Raw genomic sequence first — 17,393 nt, forward strand, 5'->3', positions numbered from 1 at the left:
ATGCAACCACAAGTCAGGAAGATTTGTGGGTCAGGAAGGGATGTGTGTGTGAATTTTTCATAATGCATTTTCATAATGATATTGTGAAGGTTTCCTTTAATGGAAGATCAAAGTGGCTTTCATCTAACGGAGTTAGGGCTCAGTTTGTTTAAGAAGAGAAATCTTCACTCGAGTAGAGGAGAAAATGGAAGGTTTTCATTGTAATATCAAGTGTCTAAAGATTTTATTTTTAACTGTCAAGAAAAATTGACAAGCAAGTGACAAGTCATATATATACAGTCTAATTGCATCTTCCCCGAAGCTCAGAGTGAAAATCGGATTTAGCATCTCTATTGCATGATAGAAAAAAAAAATTACCCTGTCAAAAAGATGCAGACTCAACCCATGCCCCTAAATTCTAGCAGATACCCAAGATATTAGCACCATAAAATTACATTTATTGCAAGTTAACATCTCTCAGGCTACTGCTCTCTGCTGATTTCCTTTCTCTCCTACTGATTTTCATGTTTTTTCTTGCTATGTTTATTTCTATTATTCTAACCTCTTTCTGATTTTTATTTTTCTTCTCCTTGCACTTGGCTGTTGCATGCTATTAAGGTAAAAAGTAGACAAGCTTTCTGCTGCACTGCATCAGTTTTGACACTTCTGCTAAATTTTGCTCAATAACTATCTGATACTAAAATATGCAAAGTACTTACACGGTATTAAAGAAGTGCCCTTTGAAAGTTAGAGAAGTTTTAGCACACACATTCAATTAATAGCAAAGAGCCGGCAGGCAGTACTCAACAATGAACAGCATAGTCCCTAACCACTGTAAATCACTTATAATTAGGAGTTGGTGCTGGTGTGAAATGCAAATGGTTGTAGTTATCACCACAGGGAAGGAGGGAAGCACTCCCCTTACTCTCTGGTGCCATTAGATAAAAAAAAGCAGGTTCCTATGAAGACTGCAAGGGGCCTGGGTGTCACCCCAATCAATTTTTCATCTTCATGCTAGCATGCCCATGCCCATAAAAATGTGCTACGGAAGATGTTCATTTTGTCCTGGGGCTTCACCAAAGTCAGCAAAACATTATGCTGCTCTTTAAGTGACTATGCTCTGCTGGCCCAGAATGCCAGAGAATTGCTGCATGTCCGGATAGAATTTAAGAAAACTTTAATTAAAGTTGGAAGGCTTAGTCTTGAAGAAGAATTCATGTATAGGTCATGCTATGCAAACTGAAGATAGTTTCTGCCAGAAACATTTTAGATTTAGCTTGTTCATCTAGGAAATTTACATTAAAATATTTACTGCTCTCACAAGATGAGCTAAGAGCTTAAAACTTACTCATTACTGTAAAAAATCTTGATGAAAGATAATTGTTCACACAAGTGTAAAGTATTGATGGACTAAATTTTTATTAAACATGCACTGTTCTATTTTGATCAAAGGCTACTATTGAATTTCCAAGGTGCCCAACTCAGAAACCTGCTGAAAATTGACCTGGATTTAATACTGCTGCACTTTTTGATTCCTCCTCTTGCTGCCTTGTCAGTAGAAATGAACTTTAATTAAAGAACACAAATATTTAAAAGTTCTTTAATACTCTATCCAGTATGACTTCAGTACTCCAGTACGCACTGAAACAATACACAATTCACAAAAAAAGAAGACTTAGGTATAGCTACTCCAACCTTAACATTTCCTCCACTTCCTCTAAGAACAGTTTATTGATTCATGGCAAGTTTAATTTATGCAGCTCATGAGACTGACTCTTATCTTACAAGCCTTGCACTGATACAGGTGAGATCAGAGCCTGGGTGTGCACATTAGCTGATTTTGAGGCATTTCTACTTGTGATTTAGAAAAGATGACTGTGGCCTCTGTTAAGCAGGTCTGGACAGAAGACAGAAGAAGAAAAGGCTGTTGGATCACCCCCCTGTCATATATCCAAGAGGATGCACTGCATTGCACTAGAAAATGTTAAAGGTGGAAGGAAAACACTAAGATTTTCTCAGTGGTCTCTTTACAGTAAATTTTTTCATGGTAGAAATAACCACATAGATTAGTTACTAAAGAGATTAGGATATAATTCAAGATGCAAAGGCCATGCAGACACATTCACACATACCTAAATATGTTCAAACATGAGATCATTTACCATGTACAATACCCCATATTCAAGCATGCCCTACAATTCACAATGTTACAAGTAAGGATTTTTTTGTGTGTGCTGACATGATAAAAGCATAATCAAGGCTGTAAAAAATTTACAGGCAAGTTGAAGTAGTATATGCTTACTTGACAGGATTCTTGGCAGCATCTGGATCCTGAGCAGTTACTGTTCCTATTACACTGTTTAATGGAACATCTTCTTTCACTTCCATTATGTATGCTGGTCTGCTGAACATGGGGGGTTCATCTACATCCTCCACCTGAATTCTGACTGTAGCTGAGTCCTTGAATGGCCCCAGGTATAGGAATCGAGGGTCCACATGAGTGTTGGTAGCTTCCACTTTGAGAATATACAAGTTTTTGCTTTCGAAATCCAGTGCCTGGGAAGGGAAAAAAAAAAGTTTAGAAGTCAGGAAGTCTGTAGAGATTGCTGTGATTCTCAGCCAGATGAGCAGGGTGAATGGTGGGAAGTCATGGAGAGGCCTGTACTAGATAACAGGAGCCTGAACTGGAATTAAAATGCCAGCAGAAAGGAGAAAGGGCTATATGCCCAGATAATACATTAGGAAGAAAACCACTTTTTTCAAGGAATTCCATGCCTGGAACTCCTAAACATCAAGCAATTTTCTCATACAGCTTTAAGTCTTCATGCCGGTTATTCTGTCATTTTTGGCATTTTGATGATTTATTATCTATTTCCTGCCCATAGGTACCACACACTAAAGGAGGGAAGATTTTCTAGGTGTTGCTTGTTTAGATACTGGCATTCCATCACAGAAATGAAACACTGTGGCATCTAGTGTCTGGATATGCAGGACCACTCACAAAGCCAAATATGATTTCATGATAGGCTATGACTATAGCACACACCCTTAAAACTACAGAGAAACAGCGTTTAGAGACTCTTTGTTACTACTTGGAGAAATGTGGGGAGAGAGTAGTCACCCCGTTTTTCCATTACATTGTAGAAAATTCACAGCTTCTGTCAGAAACAGACAGAAATACAAACAGAGTTAGACTGATATCATAATCAGACCCTGGAAGGCATCTCCTAAAAAACACGTAATGACAGGTGTCGTACTGATATCAACAAGCAAGTGCATGTTTGGAAAATCTACACAATGTCTATCTAGTGATGACTGAACTTGAATTGATGAAGGATGATATCTGTAACCTTATCAAGTTTGCCTGATAACCCACTGTAAACAATATTTCTCAAACCTTTTTTGACAACCAATGTGCAACCTAGTAGATGATGTCCACTGTGATCTCGCAAGGCACTGATTTTTTTTTTCTAAAGCAAAAGCATGCTGATAGATATATTAAATTTTACAAAATGTAAGTCAAAAGAAATTTGTCTATGTACTTTAATATATTATAGCTGCTGAATCAACACCCTCTTATAAGGAAAAATAGGCAATGTGATACTAATTATTTCTGTGGTCTTAACACAGTATCTTCTACTAAGTGAGCAAAACCTGTAAGCATCATAGGGAGAAAATCACAGTTGGATGGTGGAGCTTCCTTGAGTTTTCCTGTGAGTATATTCAGGTTGCAGAATTTTTTCTCAGTTGTACCCCACTCCTTAGGTAATTTACTCTCTCAGGTCCTCCAAAGTTTGTGCATTGCTTCAGTAAAGAAGGTATAAGAGGAAGGATACCAATTGCTTGCATAAAAGAAACTTTACATATGTAGAGGCTGGGATGAAGTATGTCAAGATTTGTACCTTTTTCACGGTTATAATTCCTTCCTGTGTGTCCTTGTCTGTGGTAATTCCAAACATGTCGTATCCGTCCCCCTCAGTGATGCTGTATTCAATCTCTGCATTTTCATCCACGTCAGCATCATTAGCTTTTATCCTGCCAACCGGGGAGTCGAGCGGCGTTGACTCGGGAGCTCTGAACTGGTATGTGCCTACAGCAGACAGACAGGGAAATCTGGTTAGTCAGTCTCAAGGTGCTTTGGACACCATCTCTCAGCCCACTGTCCACGCTGGGAGTGTGCAGGTGAGTTAGGAAGTCACTGGGTCTTCCTCGGCCAAAAGCCTTCAGCTTCTGCTGTACTTTCATGGGGGTAAAAGTTACTTATTTTCCCACCTGTTTGCTCATACGGAGGATGGGCATTTTGCTTTGCTATAAACATGTAACTTTAGCAACAGATGTCCCTTTCTGGGTGCTCCCATGGTCACTGTTGGCTGTATCAGAAATGTGTATGAAAAATGTCTTGAGGCCAAAGGGCAAATATTAAGAATTGTCAGAAGCTAGTGCAGCTTAGTATCACTAAAACTGAATCCAGCTCAAATACCCATTAAAAATGTACTACATTGAATTTTTGTCAGAAAAAACCTCTGCTTTTGGAGTGTTGACATTATGAAGCTGTATCTTTGCTTTTTACATTGAAGACACTTATGTCCAGAGATGTATAATTAACTCATGGGGTGCAGAGTGTTATATTTCTTCTTAAGTTGCTCTAATTTAAATGGAAACTCTTTGCCCACAGCTAAGAAAAGACTTTGAACCTAAATGACAAGTTGCTTCCAATAACTTTCCCAGTGACTTAACTGCCAAAGCTCACTGATTTGTCTGATAGTATCTGCAATTATTTTCTGTAACAGCTGCTCTTGACTTTGACACACACTGACACTGCAATACACACACATCATACAGAGAGCAGTGGTTAGACAAAGTAAAAAGGAAAAAAAAAATAGAGAGAGAAAGAAGGAAGTAGAGAGAGAGGGAAAGAGAAGAGGATGAAAGCTGAATCACTTTGAATCCCTTACAGCAATGAATGGTCATTAATAGAAATTACTCTCTAAGAGAGCTTGTGCAATTGATTCCCATAAGCATCACACAGATATCTACTGAATTATTTGAGAGAGGGGAAGTAAATAGGCAGAAACACCTGGTATATTTAAGTATGTGTTTTTGGTTATGTATGCAAATAATATAGGAAAGTTCATTGCAGCAAATGCTTTCTTGTTATAAATATCCATTTCTATAGAATTGTTCTTGGGATATTTTTGCATACTTAAATAAATTTGTTTCAAAACTTCAATATATTAGATTACAACAAATACCTTAAAATGCAATCAATCACGAAGTCTGAAAGATAGTGAACAAGAAATACAGATTACATTGATCAGTTATTTAAAAAGTAGGGAAAAAAGAAGTTGCTTCTGCACATTAATTCACCTCTCAGACTGTCAGTTGCAATTGGAGTAAAAATATTAAATATTAATTTCCCAGTTATTGCAATTAATCTTGGCATGATGCTATTGCTTACTTATGTGCTCTCTTTTGCTTTCCTAAAGGAAGTTTGATATTCAGTAAACTCACAATAGAAGAAACAATACCTAAGGTGAACAAAAAACAAAACAAGAACCATTTTTGTCCATTTTAGTGTTAGAACATAGAATGTAAATATTCCGTACTCTGGGGGAAGCGAGGTGGATTGTCATTGACGTCAGTCAGTGTGATGTTCACGGTGGTGGTTCCTGATAATCCGCCCATCTGGCCTCCCATGTCTTTAGCCTGGATGACCACTTGGTATTGCTCCCTATTTTCACGGTCCATGTTCAGTAAAGCAGTTTTAATAATGCCTGTAAACATGAAAATTTAAGAGTGGGGAGTTCACAGGTAGTGACTTTGATGGAAATTCTTATTAAAAGAACAAAAAATGATCTCTGCAGAGTAAGTAAACTTTGCCCAGTACAAATATTTACTGTTATGAGATGGTTCATTAAATTACAGATTTGTCATGTCACATCTCAGGCTCCTGCCTATGTGACAGACACAGTATAAGTGGTACCCACAGAAAAATGTTCTACTTATTTGTGAGCCATGTTATTTTACATAACTATTTACCCTCTTTCAGTTCCATGCTAAAATCTCTCACTGAACTGGAAAAAGGCTGTTTGTTCATTATTTTGACAGATGTGGTAAAAAAGAAGTAAAGCTAACTTCAGCAAAGCACCATTAAAGAGTGCAGCAACATTAAATGGAAGAAAAGAAATTAATTAAGAAAATTATGAGCATTCAAACATGCCTGAGTATATATACTTCTATTTATACATTGATTGAAATGATTTGCCAGTTACTTCCTTCTTCAAAGGCACAAATAACAGTTATAAGGCCAACTACTACTGAAATTCAATCATTCAGATTTACCATGAAGCCAAGCGTTTGCGTTCTCACTGGGTCTCTCAAGGTAAGAACGGACTCCTTTGTAGGCAAAAGGGGTGAAATTCAAGTACTGAAATCCATGACAAAATTCACAGTGGCTTTGAAAGAGACATGTTTCACTCTAAGAGTTCTGCAATTGATTTCCATGGCAGGAAGATCAAGACTGTGGTTTACTTAACTTCCCGTCCCCCACACAAACCGCTTGATAGAAGTTTATTACTGGTGAACTCCCAGCTACTCTATCCTTATTATAACTCTAGAGGAGTACACACTGCACTGTCCATGTCAGAAAGAGTGCATCAGTGCAAAAATCCTGGCTTCTGTTATCTAATACCTTATACTTGAAGGGAAGCTCCCTTTGATCTTGGCTCTCCCTCTTCTCAGAATTGTGTACACCCTTTCAACTCAAGTTTCACTTTGAGACATATAGTCTCTCCTTCTTTTTCCCTGCCTGAGTCTCTACGATTTATCTAAGAAACAATCCTAAACCTGATGAATTGTGGGATAATCTATTTCTTTCCTGTAAGGATGCTGTGGAGAACCGATTTCCCTAGCTTCTAGAAACATAACACAGTGGATGTTCCACTGAAGGAGTTTCTTGAGATAGTTTGATTTTTCTTGAAAAACCTAGTCAAAAAGCTTGGGAAGAGATTATCTATGTAGTCAGGTAGTCAATGGTACACCAGATTCAGTCAGACAGAATATATATGCACAGGTTCCAAAGCTGTCTGTTAGTCAGACCATTAAAAATTCCAGTCACTGCATATAATTTAAACATCTTCCAAAAACAGAACTCAGAACTTTGGGATTCTATTTGTGATCTTCTACTTTAGCGCAACAGTCAATTTTACCTCTTCTATCATTACTCTTAATTAAGATTTCTTTCATAAAATTAGCATTAAAGTGATATGTTGCAGATGCAAGAAATTATAATTGCTTTAAACAAGTTTTGAAGAAGCAGACGGAGAAAGAAAACTCACCTGAACAAACCCTCAGTCTTAATTTAGCTATTATGAAGATCTATGAGAATTAAGCACTTTTTTCCACACCCACCTGTTTCTCTCTTTCATCTAAAAGCCAACCTATTTGGTTTAATTTAAGCATCCACTGCAGTTTCTGTACCCACTGCTTGTTAAAAATGATTAAAAACTAGTTCACAACTAGTACTAATTGTATTTATTAGACTTTGCTGGTAAGATTAAAATAACGTAGGTGTCATGTTTACAGATGTATCGCTCTATTAAATTTGTCAGATTTTGCACTGAGTAAGATGTAATCTTTTCAAAGTTTGTTTAGTAATTTATCCTAGCTTGGCTTAGCATGTCATTTTGAATTACAGACATTGTCACAGAATGACAGATAAGGTCCCCTCACCTGTCTCAGATTCGACGGAGAAATATGGTTGTCCCTGGAGAATGCTGTAGACAACTTTAGCACTGTTCCCATATGTAGGATCATCGGCATCAGTTGCAGTGACTTGCACAACAAAGGTACCTGCAATGAAAAGTTAAAGAAAACAAAAATTAATAGGTTTTTTTCATGGCCAAGACAGTTTATGATGTAGAGAAAAAAACAATTCATGTTCAGGTCAGACTTGTGGCAGGAAGTTCGTGGCAGAAATATTCTGTATTTTATAGAATTTTCTCTGCTCATGAAGGACATAAACTCAAAATGTCTTATTCTCAGCTCATTCAAAAACAGTTATTGATTGGATATGTGGATCCTTCCTTCATGAAGGAAACAGAAATGCACCCCTCTTCAGATATTGTAAGCATTCAGCATTCCTTGAATCTAGGTCAAGAATATACTTTTGCAAATCTACTCATACTCGTAAAGTATTTGACGTGAGAATGTGACTATGGTTCTTCAGGTGTTTTCTAGAGAAAGAAATGGTATTGACTCTTAGGCAAGGTGTTAAGAAACATTAGAAATTAGCTTAGATTTTGGCATTTAAAATAATTTGTGAATAAAGTGTTCACATATTAAAATGTGAATATTAGGTTCTCACTTCATCAGATGAGTTTTCATCCATGTGACAAGTCCCATGAAGGAGGGGAGAGTGTATGCCCCAAAGTCTTTATTTTCATATTGCTTGAGCTTTATTTTAATCTCACTCTTGATCATGATTAATTAATGCTTCTCTCCCTGGACATTATCTCAAATTAGAAATGTACTTCTTGGAATTTAACCATCCATTGCTTTCTGACAAAGAAATCAAAATGACCTCCCTAAGAATCAAAACCTGTCAACTTCTCAGGAAAAGATCTCATCTTAAAATAATTTTCCAAATAAGTTTTGGTTTTTTTTTTCTTGTCTTGATTGATTTTTACAGCTCAATATATTTTACATCAATAGAAAAATTTCAGTGGACTTCAAGGGACTGTGGAGCTCTTGTCTTTTGCATGGAAAGAATAAAAAAGGTCATAGGAAGTTAATGGCATATCGCAGAACAAATGGGTGACAGAAATGTGTACAACCCCTTCTGTACCTCCTTTTCCATTTTGTTTACCTTCCTGAACTAAATAAGGGCTGCTGAACAGATCTAGGAACAGTATTGACACAAATGACCATGAAATACCATATTACTAACATGCAGGTATCACATAACAGAGCTCGACTCAATTTAATTGACATTAAACCAGATGGTATTAACTTGCACTTTTTTGTGGTACAACAGAGGGAGCATGTTTCACCCAGCTGACACCTCTGATTCCAGCAAACTGTTGCCACTATTTTCCTGGATTTTAATTTTTTTTTTTAATGTCTCAGGTGCTTTTAGTCCAGACTCGAACAGCAGATGTCTCTATTCAACACTTGTAAAGTCTGGGCCCTTCAATAACTCCATGGAAAGAAGCCAGACCAGCCACTGAAACCAGTTATTAATTAGCACCTACCAACATCTGACATTTCAGGAATGCTGGCATTGTAAACGTCCTTTGTGAACATTGGCTCATTGTCATTGATATCATGGATCTTAATGATGAACTCAGATTCTGGTTCCACTGGTCTTCCAGTCCTTCTGTTTATAGCCTGGGCACGGAGTATGTATACAGGCTTTTCTTCCCTGTCTAGTCTCTTTGTGGCCTGGATGTCACCAGTGTTTTCATTGATAATGAAGAGGTCTCCTGCTCCATCTCCAGAAAGGATGTATTTAAGTGATCCATCTCCTTTATCCTGGTCTGAATGCAGCTGGTGGTGAAATGGGAATAAAAAAAAAAGAAAGGAAAATAAATATAATTGGGACACAATTCTAGATACTTTAACCAATATCATGATATATGCTTTCCTATCAGTAATACTCAGCCAGAAGGCTGCACACTGCTTTTGGGAAATGAGTTAATACTACAGTAGAAGCAGTGAATAGATTGAGTTGTGTCTTGATGTCAGAACTGAAATGGTCAGCAATATTATAAGAAGTTGCCTGAGGATAACCATAAACTGAAGCTGCAGACCACTTTCCCAAGCTAAATATACATCAATCAAATCCAAATTCTAGTGACTTAGATGGAATCCTAGGAATATATAGGGCAATGATATCCTGCAGTGAAAAAACAGTGTGTTTGGGAATTGCAGTAAGCATAGAATTAAAAAGTGGCCAGTCAAGACACTTCTTAAATTTAAATTCTGGGTGCTTGGCTCTTATGCCCCATAGACATTATGTAATATATCATATAATGCACAAAAAAATGACCTACCAAATACATACACAAACAGCAGATAAATACATGCATTCACAGATCTGGCAAACTAAGGCCAGAGCCAGGCAGGTCTAACAGACCATTACAGCACTGGAAGTGAAGAGATCAGTTGCTTTATCCAAAGGGGCATAGATGAAGCTGAAACATGGTGGGGGAAAGGGAAAGAAAAGAATGATGGCAATTAGCATACAAAGCATGCGCTGCCTGAACCATCATCTTTTATTTCCCCAGATGATTTCCACATCTCTTGGAATTCTGTTGAGTGACTCAAAAGGTGTAACTGATTAAATCATACCCTTATGGGTATTCCTTAAAAAAAGCCTTATTTATTCCCCTGGCCTTAAAATCCAGGCTACTCAACTACAACTTATTTTATTGTTACATTAGCAAAAATAAAAATTAAAAAAATTAAACATTAAAATGGCTTCCAATGTAAGAGCATAGGTCATGAAGACAATGGGGAAAAAAATCTGTTAGGTAGCAGATTCCTGGAAATTGTTTCTTTCATAGACAAAACTGGTTTAAGAATCAGGAGAGCTGGATTTTCTCAACCATCTCTTTGCTTATCTTTTCCTGAATAAGAGTTAGAAAAAAACCCCTGGTTGAGTGTTTTGCAAAGCACTTAGCATTGCTGGATGGCATGCAGAAGCCAGTAAAATTTGTAGATTTAAAGAATCTTGGCATAGACTCCAGCTGTGCCTGGCTATGCCCTACCATGCTGGAAGGGCAGCCTACAGCATGACCATATGGTCAATGTTTTGGGCTTCCTCCAAGTTTCAGTTCAAATCAGAAATCCACAGACACCACACTTGGTGGCACAGTGCTCCACTGTGTGTGCATATGCCAATGATCCCTAGAGAAAGCATGTTCTGTGCAAAAAGTCTGCCTTTAAGGGCAAAGCTCTCCATCACCACACATTTCCAAGACTGTCCAATAATACAAAATATCATAACTGTGGCATGGTTAATCATTAGCACACATGCTGAAGCACTCTTCTTAATTTTCTCCTTCAGGGAGAAAATGGGCATTCTGTGTAATTTTGCACGGAGCCCTTTCTCTTGATAATAAGAATAGCAATAAGTAGGTCCTGTGCAGAATTTTTCCTAAACAGTTTTCACATCCCTTCACAAAACCAGTCAATACCATTTGCTCTGTTTTCTGGATAACAAAGTTTCCCAGAAGGCTAGTCTTGGAATTTGGAATAGAATTGAATTCTCTTAAGTGGCATTCAGTTGGCCAATTTCCTTGGCCAGGGGGCCTAGAGGAATTATATTATTTACTAGACATAAGTTCAGACTTGTTGCGGTGTGAAGCAATATCCTGTTTCACCTATCCCAGTCCCCCAGGTGTGCCAACCTCTCCCTTCCTCTCCCCCTTGCCTCCCTGCTAAGTGCTGTCAGTCAATCTTATCATTCCAGCAGGGGCATCGTGTGATTGGCAAAGGTTCAAAAGATGCCCCTCAGCCCTGGGGTCATTGGCCTGTCCAAGTGTCCCCTGAGCCTTGCCCCTCTCCCACCTGGTTGGTGGCTCACCTGCCCCTTCCCTCCCCCTGCCCCCGAGCTTAAAAGACACGGAGACCATGCGGTCGGGATTCTGTGGAGCTGTTACCAAGATTCAGACAAATGTGACTCTGGGATAAAACTCTGGATTAAACCCTCTGCAGAATCCATCTCCTTTTCCTCTTCACCTAGCCTGGAGCCTTTCCATCAGAGGTAAACTGAGTTTCTACCATGCCTGGACGTGTTCAGGGTGCCTAACTGCAACTTCCAGCCAGCCCAAGGTGTCTCTGAGGTGAAACACCACAGCTGCCGCCTTTGGCCCAGCAGCAAGGGTCAGACGAGCCCAGGCACGTTCCACCTAGTAATATTGGGATTTTATTCTAATATTTGGCGCCCAATGGGAGGCTGATCGAATCTGCAGCCCCAAGAAGTCATCTCAGAACCTTGGAAAGACTTAGGCAGTTTAGTGTCCATGGTAGAGCTTCGGTTGCATAGCTCTCCAGAGAGACTTTGGGACTGAACCCACAAGAAGCCTTGCGGAATGCTCTGCACCTCTGGAAAGTGCAGCTCCTTTCTGGTGAGCAAATTTTCCAGGGGAGAATAGGGGAGCCCCTCCTGCCCGTGGGGTCCTATTCAAGTGAAGAGACCAGCCTGCTTGACTTTGCCAGCAACAGCTTCAATTTCAGTGAGTATTTCTGCTCCTTGTGGGGGTAGAAGCTCAAAAAACAGTCTCTGCCGTGAGTTCTGCTCCGTTTTGCTCTTGCATTTAGGCTGCACAGCCCTGCGGAGCGAAAGCGATACCCTGTTAAGCTTTAGCCCACTGTGGCGTGTTTTTGCCCTTTTTAGAATTGGCGGTGCCGGCTCGGAGGAGTGGGACGGCTCTGCCTGCCCCTCCCCCTGGCTGGGCAGCGCAGCGTGCTCGGCTCTCGGTGCGGGGGGACAGGGAGTGCTCTCTACATGCGGCACGGGGCGGCCCTCGTTTCGGCTTGCTGCACGGTGTGGGGGGGCTGCATTCTCGGGCAGGGGAGGCTTTGTCTGTCTCTCCACATGGCGGGGCGGGTCCCCATTCCCTGCTGCTGCTGCCGCGGCAGTTTTAAAAGCAGTATATACAGCTGCATTGTGAAAGCTTTCGTCTGATCGTTATCGCTTTTTAACCGTGGTCTTTTTAGAAGTCGGTAGCTGATTTTGGCTTTGTATTCGGTCGGCAGGACTTTGTTCTGTGCCATTTACGTCTAAAATGGGCTCAGCACAAAAAGTAGTGTGTTGTCATATTGTTGGAATTTTAGTCAGTTGAAATGTAAAGTTCTCTAAAGGAAAATTGAAACAGTTTATAAGGTGGCTTTTTCTACACTTCCCACAAACTTCTCCTGAGGAAGCCCACAATATTCAATTTTGGGATAAAGTAGGGCATGAATTGATAACCTTGGGACAGTCTGGGAATACATCTTCAGCTAAATTTGTGTTCTGGAGTTTACAAGTTCGAACAGCCTTGCTCAAACAAAGAGAATTGGAGAAAAAGCCAAATGTCAAGCAATGTACCTCTGCTCTCCCTGTTTCTCCCTCTCCCAGCTCTAAACCTCTTACCCCAAAACTTGGTATTTTAAAGAGAGCACACTCTGCCCATTCTCTGCGAAGTCGACTCCCTGAGCTCTTTAAAATGCCTGAGTTTCTTTGTCCACAAGGCCCTGGCCAGACCGCATGGAACCTTTCCCAAAACCCTGTGTCCCCTGCTCTGAAACCCAGAGCACGTGTTTGCTTTTCAGAGGGTAGTGATGCCCAAAATGGCCCCCAGTCCCTAGGGGGTCCACAAGATGGAGGATGTCACGTTGCACCATCCCAAACCTGGTCATCTTCCCAAGATCCCCTTAAGCATCCCAAAATTCCTTCCCCATCCCCCTCCTGTTCCTCATGACACGTTCCCTCCCCCTCCCCTACCTGCAGTACCCTCAGCTCCGCCCCTCTACTCCTCCCAGGGGGCGGCTGCTGATGTGATGTCACCAGGTGTCCCCGCCCCCTGTTCCCACGGTATCCCCGCCCCCTGCCAGCCCCCTGTGCCCGCCCCCTGTTCCCACTGTATCCCCGCCCCCTGCCAGCCCCCTGTGCCCGCCCCCTGTTCCCATTGCATCCCCACCCCCTCCCCGGGTTCCCACGGTGGGGGCACGCCTGCTGCATTTCCTCACAGCTGTATCTGTGATCCCATTGCTTCCGATTCAAAGGATACAGGGCAGGGAACCTCAGACCCAATACAGGCTCCCACTTTGCCATTCGCTCCTGTTACGTATTAGCCTGCAGCACAAGGAGGAGCGGCCCCAACTGCTAATTGGAGCTCTTTTGGACGACAATTGATTAAAGAAATCTGTAAATCACACAAGGAGTATGGCCCACACAGCCCATACTTCCATGGCCTTTTAAATTCTGAACTGAGTAGGACTGTAGTAGTCCCACATGATTTAAAACAGCTTTTCTCATGCCTCATGACCTCTACAGAATTCAAATTATGGGAATTAGCATGGAAACAACTGTTAAAAGAAGCTCTCCCAGGCTTGCATGCTGATCCAAACACAGTGAAAGATACCAATGGCATGCCAATGACCATTGAGCATCTCTCTGGTGAGGGCCAATGGTCTTTACCCTCAATCCAAGCCACTGTAATTCCTGTAGAAACACTTGAGAAAGTAAAACAAGCAGCTGAAAAAGCATTCTTTTCCCTCCAACCTGAGGGGCCTTTTGAGCCCTATAGTAAGATCAAGCAGCTACCATCAGAGCCTTTTTTGAAATTTGTAGAAAGGTTAACTAGAGCTATTGAAATACAAGTTAAAAAAGAGAATGCAAGGGAAGAGGTTTTAGAGGAAATGGCATTTACAAATGCAAATGAACAGTGTTGAGCGGCAATTTTGAGTCTCCCTCTAGAACCTCCCCCTACACTAAAAGATACGCTTCTAGTCTGTAACAGGAAAGTGCCTCTGATGAGTGTTGCTGAAGACACCAGACCAAGGCTGCTGCCAAGACCACCACAGCGTGTCGCAGTTGCCAGCCCTGCGCCCATTCCCTCAGCACAGCAGTACCCTGGGCAGCAGCGATGACCAGCAATGGTTGACCCCACAAAGCCATGCCTGCTTTGCAATAACCTTGGGCATTGGAGTAGCCAGTGCCCCCTGAAAGGGCAATTTGATGAATTTAGAAATGGCATGGGAGGAGAACTACAAGCACTCCCAGAGGGGTCAACAACAACAAAAAAACTGAAAGGGGAGCACCAGCCTGCCAGGAGTGCAGTCACAAAAAGAGCAGGCCAAGGGAATAAGGGAACCAAAACAAACCAAGCGCACGGTAATATTACTATTTCTGTAAGTGAAGCAGATGCTTCAAAGACCAGGTCTGCTGATCCACTGTTGAAAGTTAAACAAAATAACCTTTGTTGTGATTTAGGTGAACCTATGTTAACCACGTCTTCTATCAATAAGCCTTTCAGGTTGCAGCTGACAGAATCACTCCACCTGAAAGACACTGACTGGCATTTTGTCTCTGTCAACTCAGAACAGAAGGGTACTTGGCACCGAATTCGCTGTAAGTACATCGTCATTGGGGACACCAAACACACACCACAAGAGATTGAAATTGCTCCAGGAATGACAACACCAGATCCTGATCAATTCGTTCTCGGGCTGCACTGTTTCCACCCACCCATGTTTCTTCCTAGAGGAAAAATTGTTGCACAAGCTATCCCTGTGCCGTATTTACCTGAAAGCACCAAAAAACAAGGACCCACAGTTGCCCGGGTCCAAGTTATTGGGAAAGACAAACCCAAATTATGGTGTAATGTCAGTGGGGGTGGGGAGTCAAAACGCATTGAGATGCTTGTAGACACGGGTGCAAACTGCACAGTGATCCCAGTACAAGACTGGCCAGCACATTGGCCTTTGCAAAACATTGCTGGTCATGTTCAAGGTGTAGGAGGCCTGCAATTGGCAAGTCAATCCAAAAGCATAATCCAAATCGAGGGACCAAACAGACAATTGGCAAATATTCGTCCATTTGTGTTAGATTATTTGGAACCTTTGTTAGGGAGAGATTTAATGGCCCAGTGGGGTGTCACAATTGATATTCCAGAGTCTCCACAGCATTTTTGTACAGCAGTCATTGAACAACAGCGCCCCACCCAAAGACTGAAGTGGAAAACAGACAGACCAGTTGAGGTGAAACAGTGGCCGCTCAGTAAACAAAAAATAAAGGTGCTTGAGGATCTAGTAAAAGAGCAACTGAAAAAGGGTCACATTGTGGAGACCATGTCCCTGTGGAACTCTCCAGTGTTTGTCATTCAGAAAGCTGACAAAAAGAGATGGCGGCTCCTCCACGACTTCCGACAAATTAATAATGTCATTGAAGATATGGGCTCTCCCCAACCTGGTATGCCATCCCCAAAGATGCTTCCCCAAGATTGGAAATTAGCTGTTATTGATATAAAAGATTGTTTTTTCCATATTCCCCTCCACCCTGACGATGCACCGCGTTTTGCATTCTCGGTCCCCACCATCAACATGGAAGCCCCTATGAAAAGGTACCATTGGACAGTCCTTCCCCAGGGCCTGAAGGTCTCACCAGCGATCTGCCAGTGGTATGTCTCTTCCCTGCTTTCCCCAGTGCGTGCAGCTGCAGAAAAGTCCATCATCTATCATTATATGGATGATATCCTGTGTGTGCCCCCAATGATGATTTACTCACACATACGCTTGACCTAACGATCGATGCATTGATTGTTGCAGGGTTTGAGCTCCAGGAAAAGAAAATTCAAAAGATGCCACCTTGGAAATATTTGGGCCTAGAAATTGGAAATAGGACCATTGTTCCTCAAAAACTAGAAATCAATCCAAAGATCATCACTTGCGGATGTCCACAAGTTGTGTGGGTCTTTGAATTGGGTAAGGCCATGGCTCGGTCTGACTAACGAAGACCTTGCCCCTCTTTTCAATTTATTGAAAGGGGGAGAGGACCCGGGTGCTCCTAGGTCTATTACCCCAGAGGCACGGAAAGCTCTAGAAAAGGTTCAGATTGCAATGTCCACAAGACAGGCCCACCGATGCTGGCCTGACCTGCCATTCAAATTTATCATCTTAGATAAGTTGCCACACCTCCATGGAATCATTTTCCAGTGGGAGGAAAAACAAACACCTAAGGCAAAGGAAACACCCAAAAAGGGCCAGGACCAGAGGGACCCTCTCTTGATCATAGAATGGGTTTTCCTCAGTCACAAAAGGTCCAAGAGAATTACAAAGCCTCAGGAGCTGGTAGCAGAACTGATCCGGAAAGCAAGGACTCGGATCAGGGAGTTAGCAGGATGTGACTTTTAGTGCATTCACATTCCAATTGAGTTAAAATTGGGTCAAAACACTATGCAAATATTGGAACAATTGTTTCGAGGAAATGAAGTGTTGCAGTTTGCTCTGGATTCCTACTCAGGACAAATTTCTGTGGGGCGACCTGACCACAAAATGTTCAAACAAGATGTTCAATTTACTCTGAAATTGAGAAGTGCTCAGAGTAGGAGACCTTTAAAAAATGCTCTGACTGTCTTACAGATGCGTCCGGGAGGTCCCACAAGTCCGTTATGACTCGGAAGGATCCTCAAACCCAGCAGTGGGAGACGGACATTGCTGAGGTGGAAAGTTCACCTCAGGTTGCTGAATTAGCTGCTGTTGTTAGGGCTTTTGAAAGGTTCTCAGAACCATTCAATCTGATTATGGATTCTGCATATGTGGCAGGAGTAGTATCCAGGGCAGATCAAGCAATACTGCAAGAAGTGTCTAACATCACACTTTTCGAATTGCTCTCAAAACTTGTAAAGTTAGTCACTCACCGAGAGCAA

General features: G+C 41.4%; 1 protein-coding gene and 1 long non-coding RNA gene across 3 annotated transcripts in view; one reads left to right on the forward strand and one right to left on the reverse strand.

Annotated features, from left to right (window-relative positions):
- CDH6 (cadherin 6) overlaps positions 1-17,393 on the reverse strand; it is a 105,966-nt gene that overhangs the window by 14,926 nt on the left and 73,647 nt on the right. For both annotated transcript variants that reach the window (XM_071453615.1, XM_071453624.1), the window contains exons 3-7: positions 9,231-9,525; positions 7,711-7,830; positions 5,586-5,753; positions 3,882-4,069; positions 2,282-2,535 (exon numbers count right to left, since the gene is read on the reverse strand). In XM_071453615.1, the coding sequence (XP_071309716.1) occupies positions 2,282-2,535; positions 3,882-4,069; positions 5,586-5,753; positions 7,711-7,830; positions 9,231-9,525 (1,025 nt within the window). The remainder of the gene's footprint in view (positions 1-2,281; positions 2,536-3,881; positions 4,070-5,585; positions 5,754-7,710; positions 7,831-9,230; positions 9,526-17,393) is intronic.
- LOC139603142 (uncharacterized) lies at positions 4,024-9,325 on the forward strand. The gene is made up of 2 exons (XR_011683589.1): positions 4,024-4,161; positions 9,106-9,325. It is a non-coding gene; the product is annotated as an uncharacterized lncRNA (long non-coding RNA).

Source organism: Agelaius tricolor, unplaced genomic scaffold, assembly GCF_023055355.1.
Source record: "Agelaius tricolor isolate 1412-34295 unplaced genomic scaffold, bAgeTri1.0.p SCAF_2, whole genome shotgun sequence".
In the NCBI taxonomy this organism is placed as follows: domain Eukaryota; kingdom Metazoa; phylum Chordata; class Aves; order Passeriformes; family Icteridae; genus Agelaius; species Agelaius tricolor.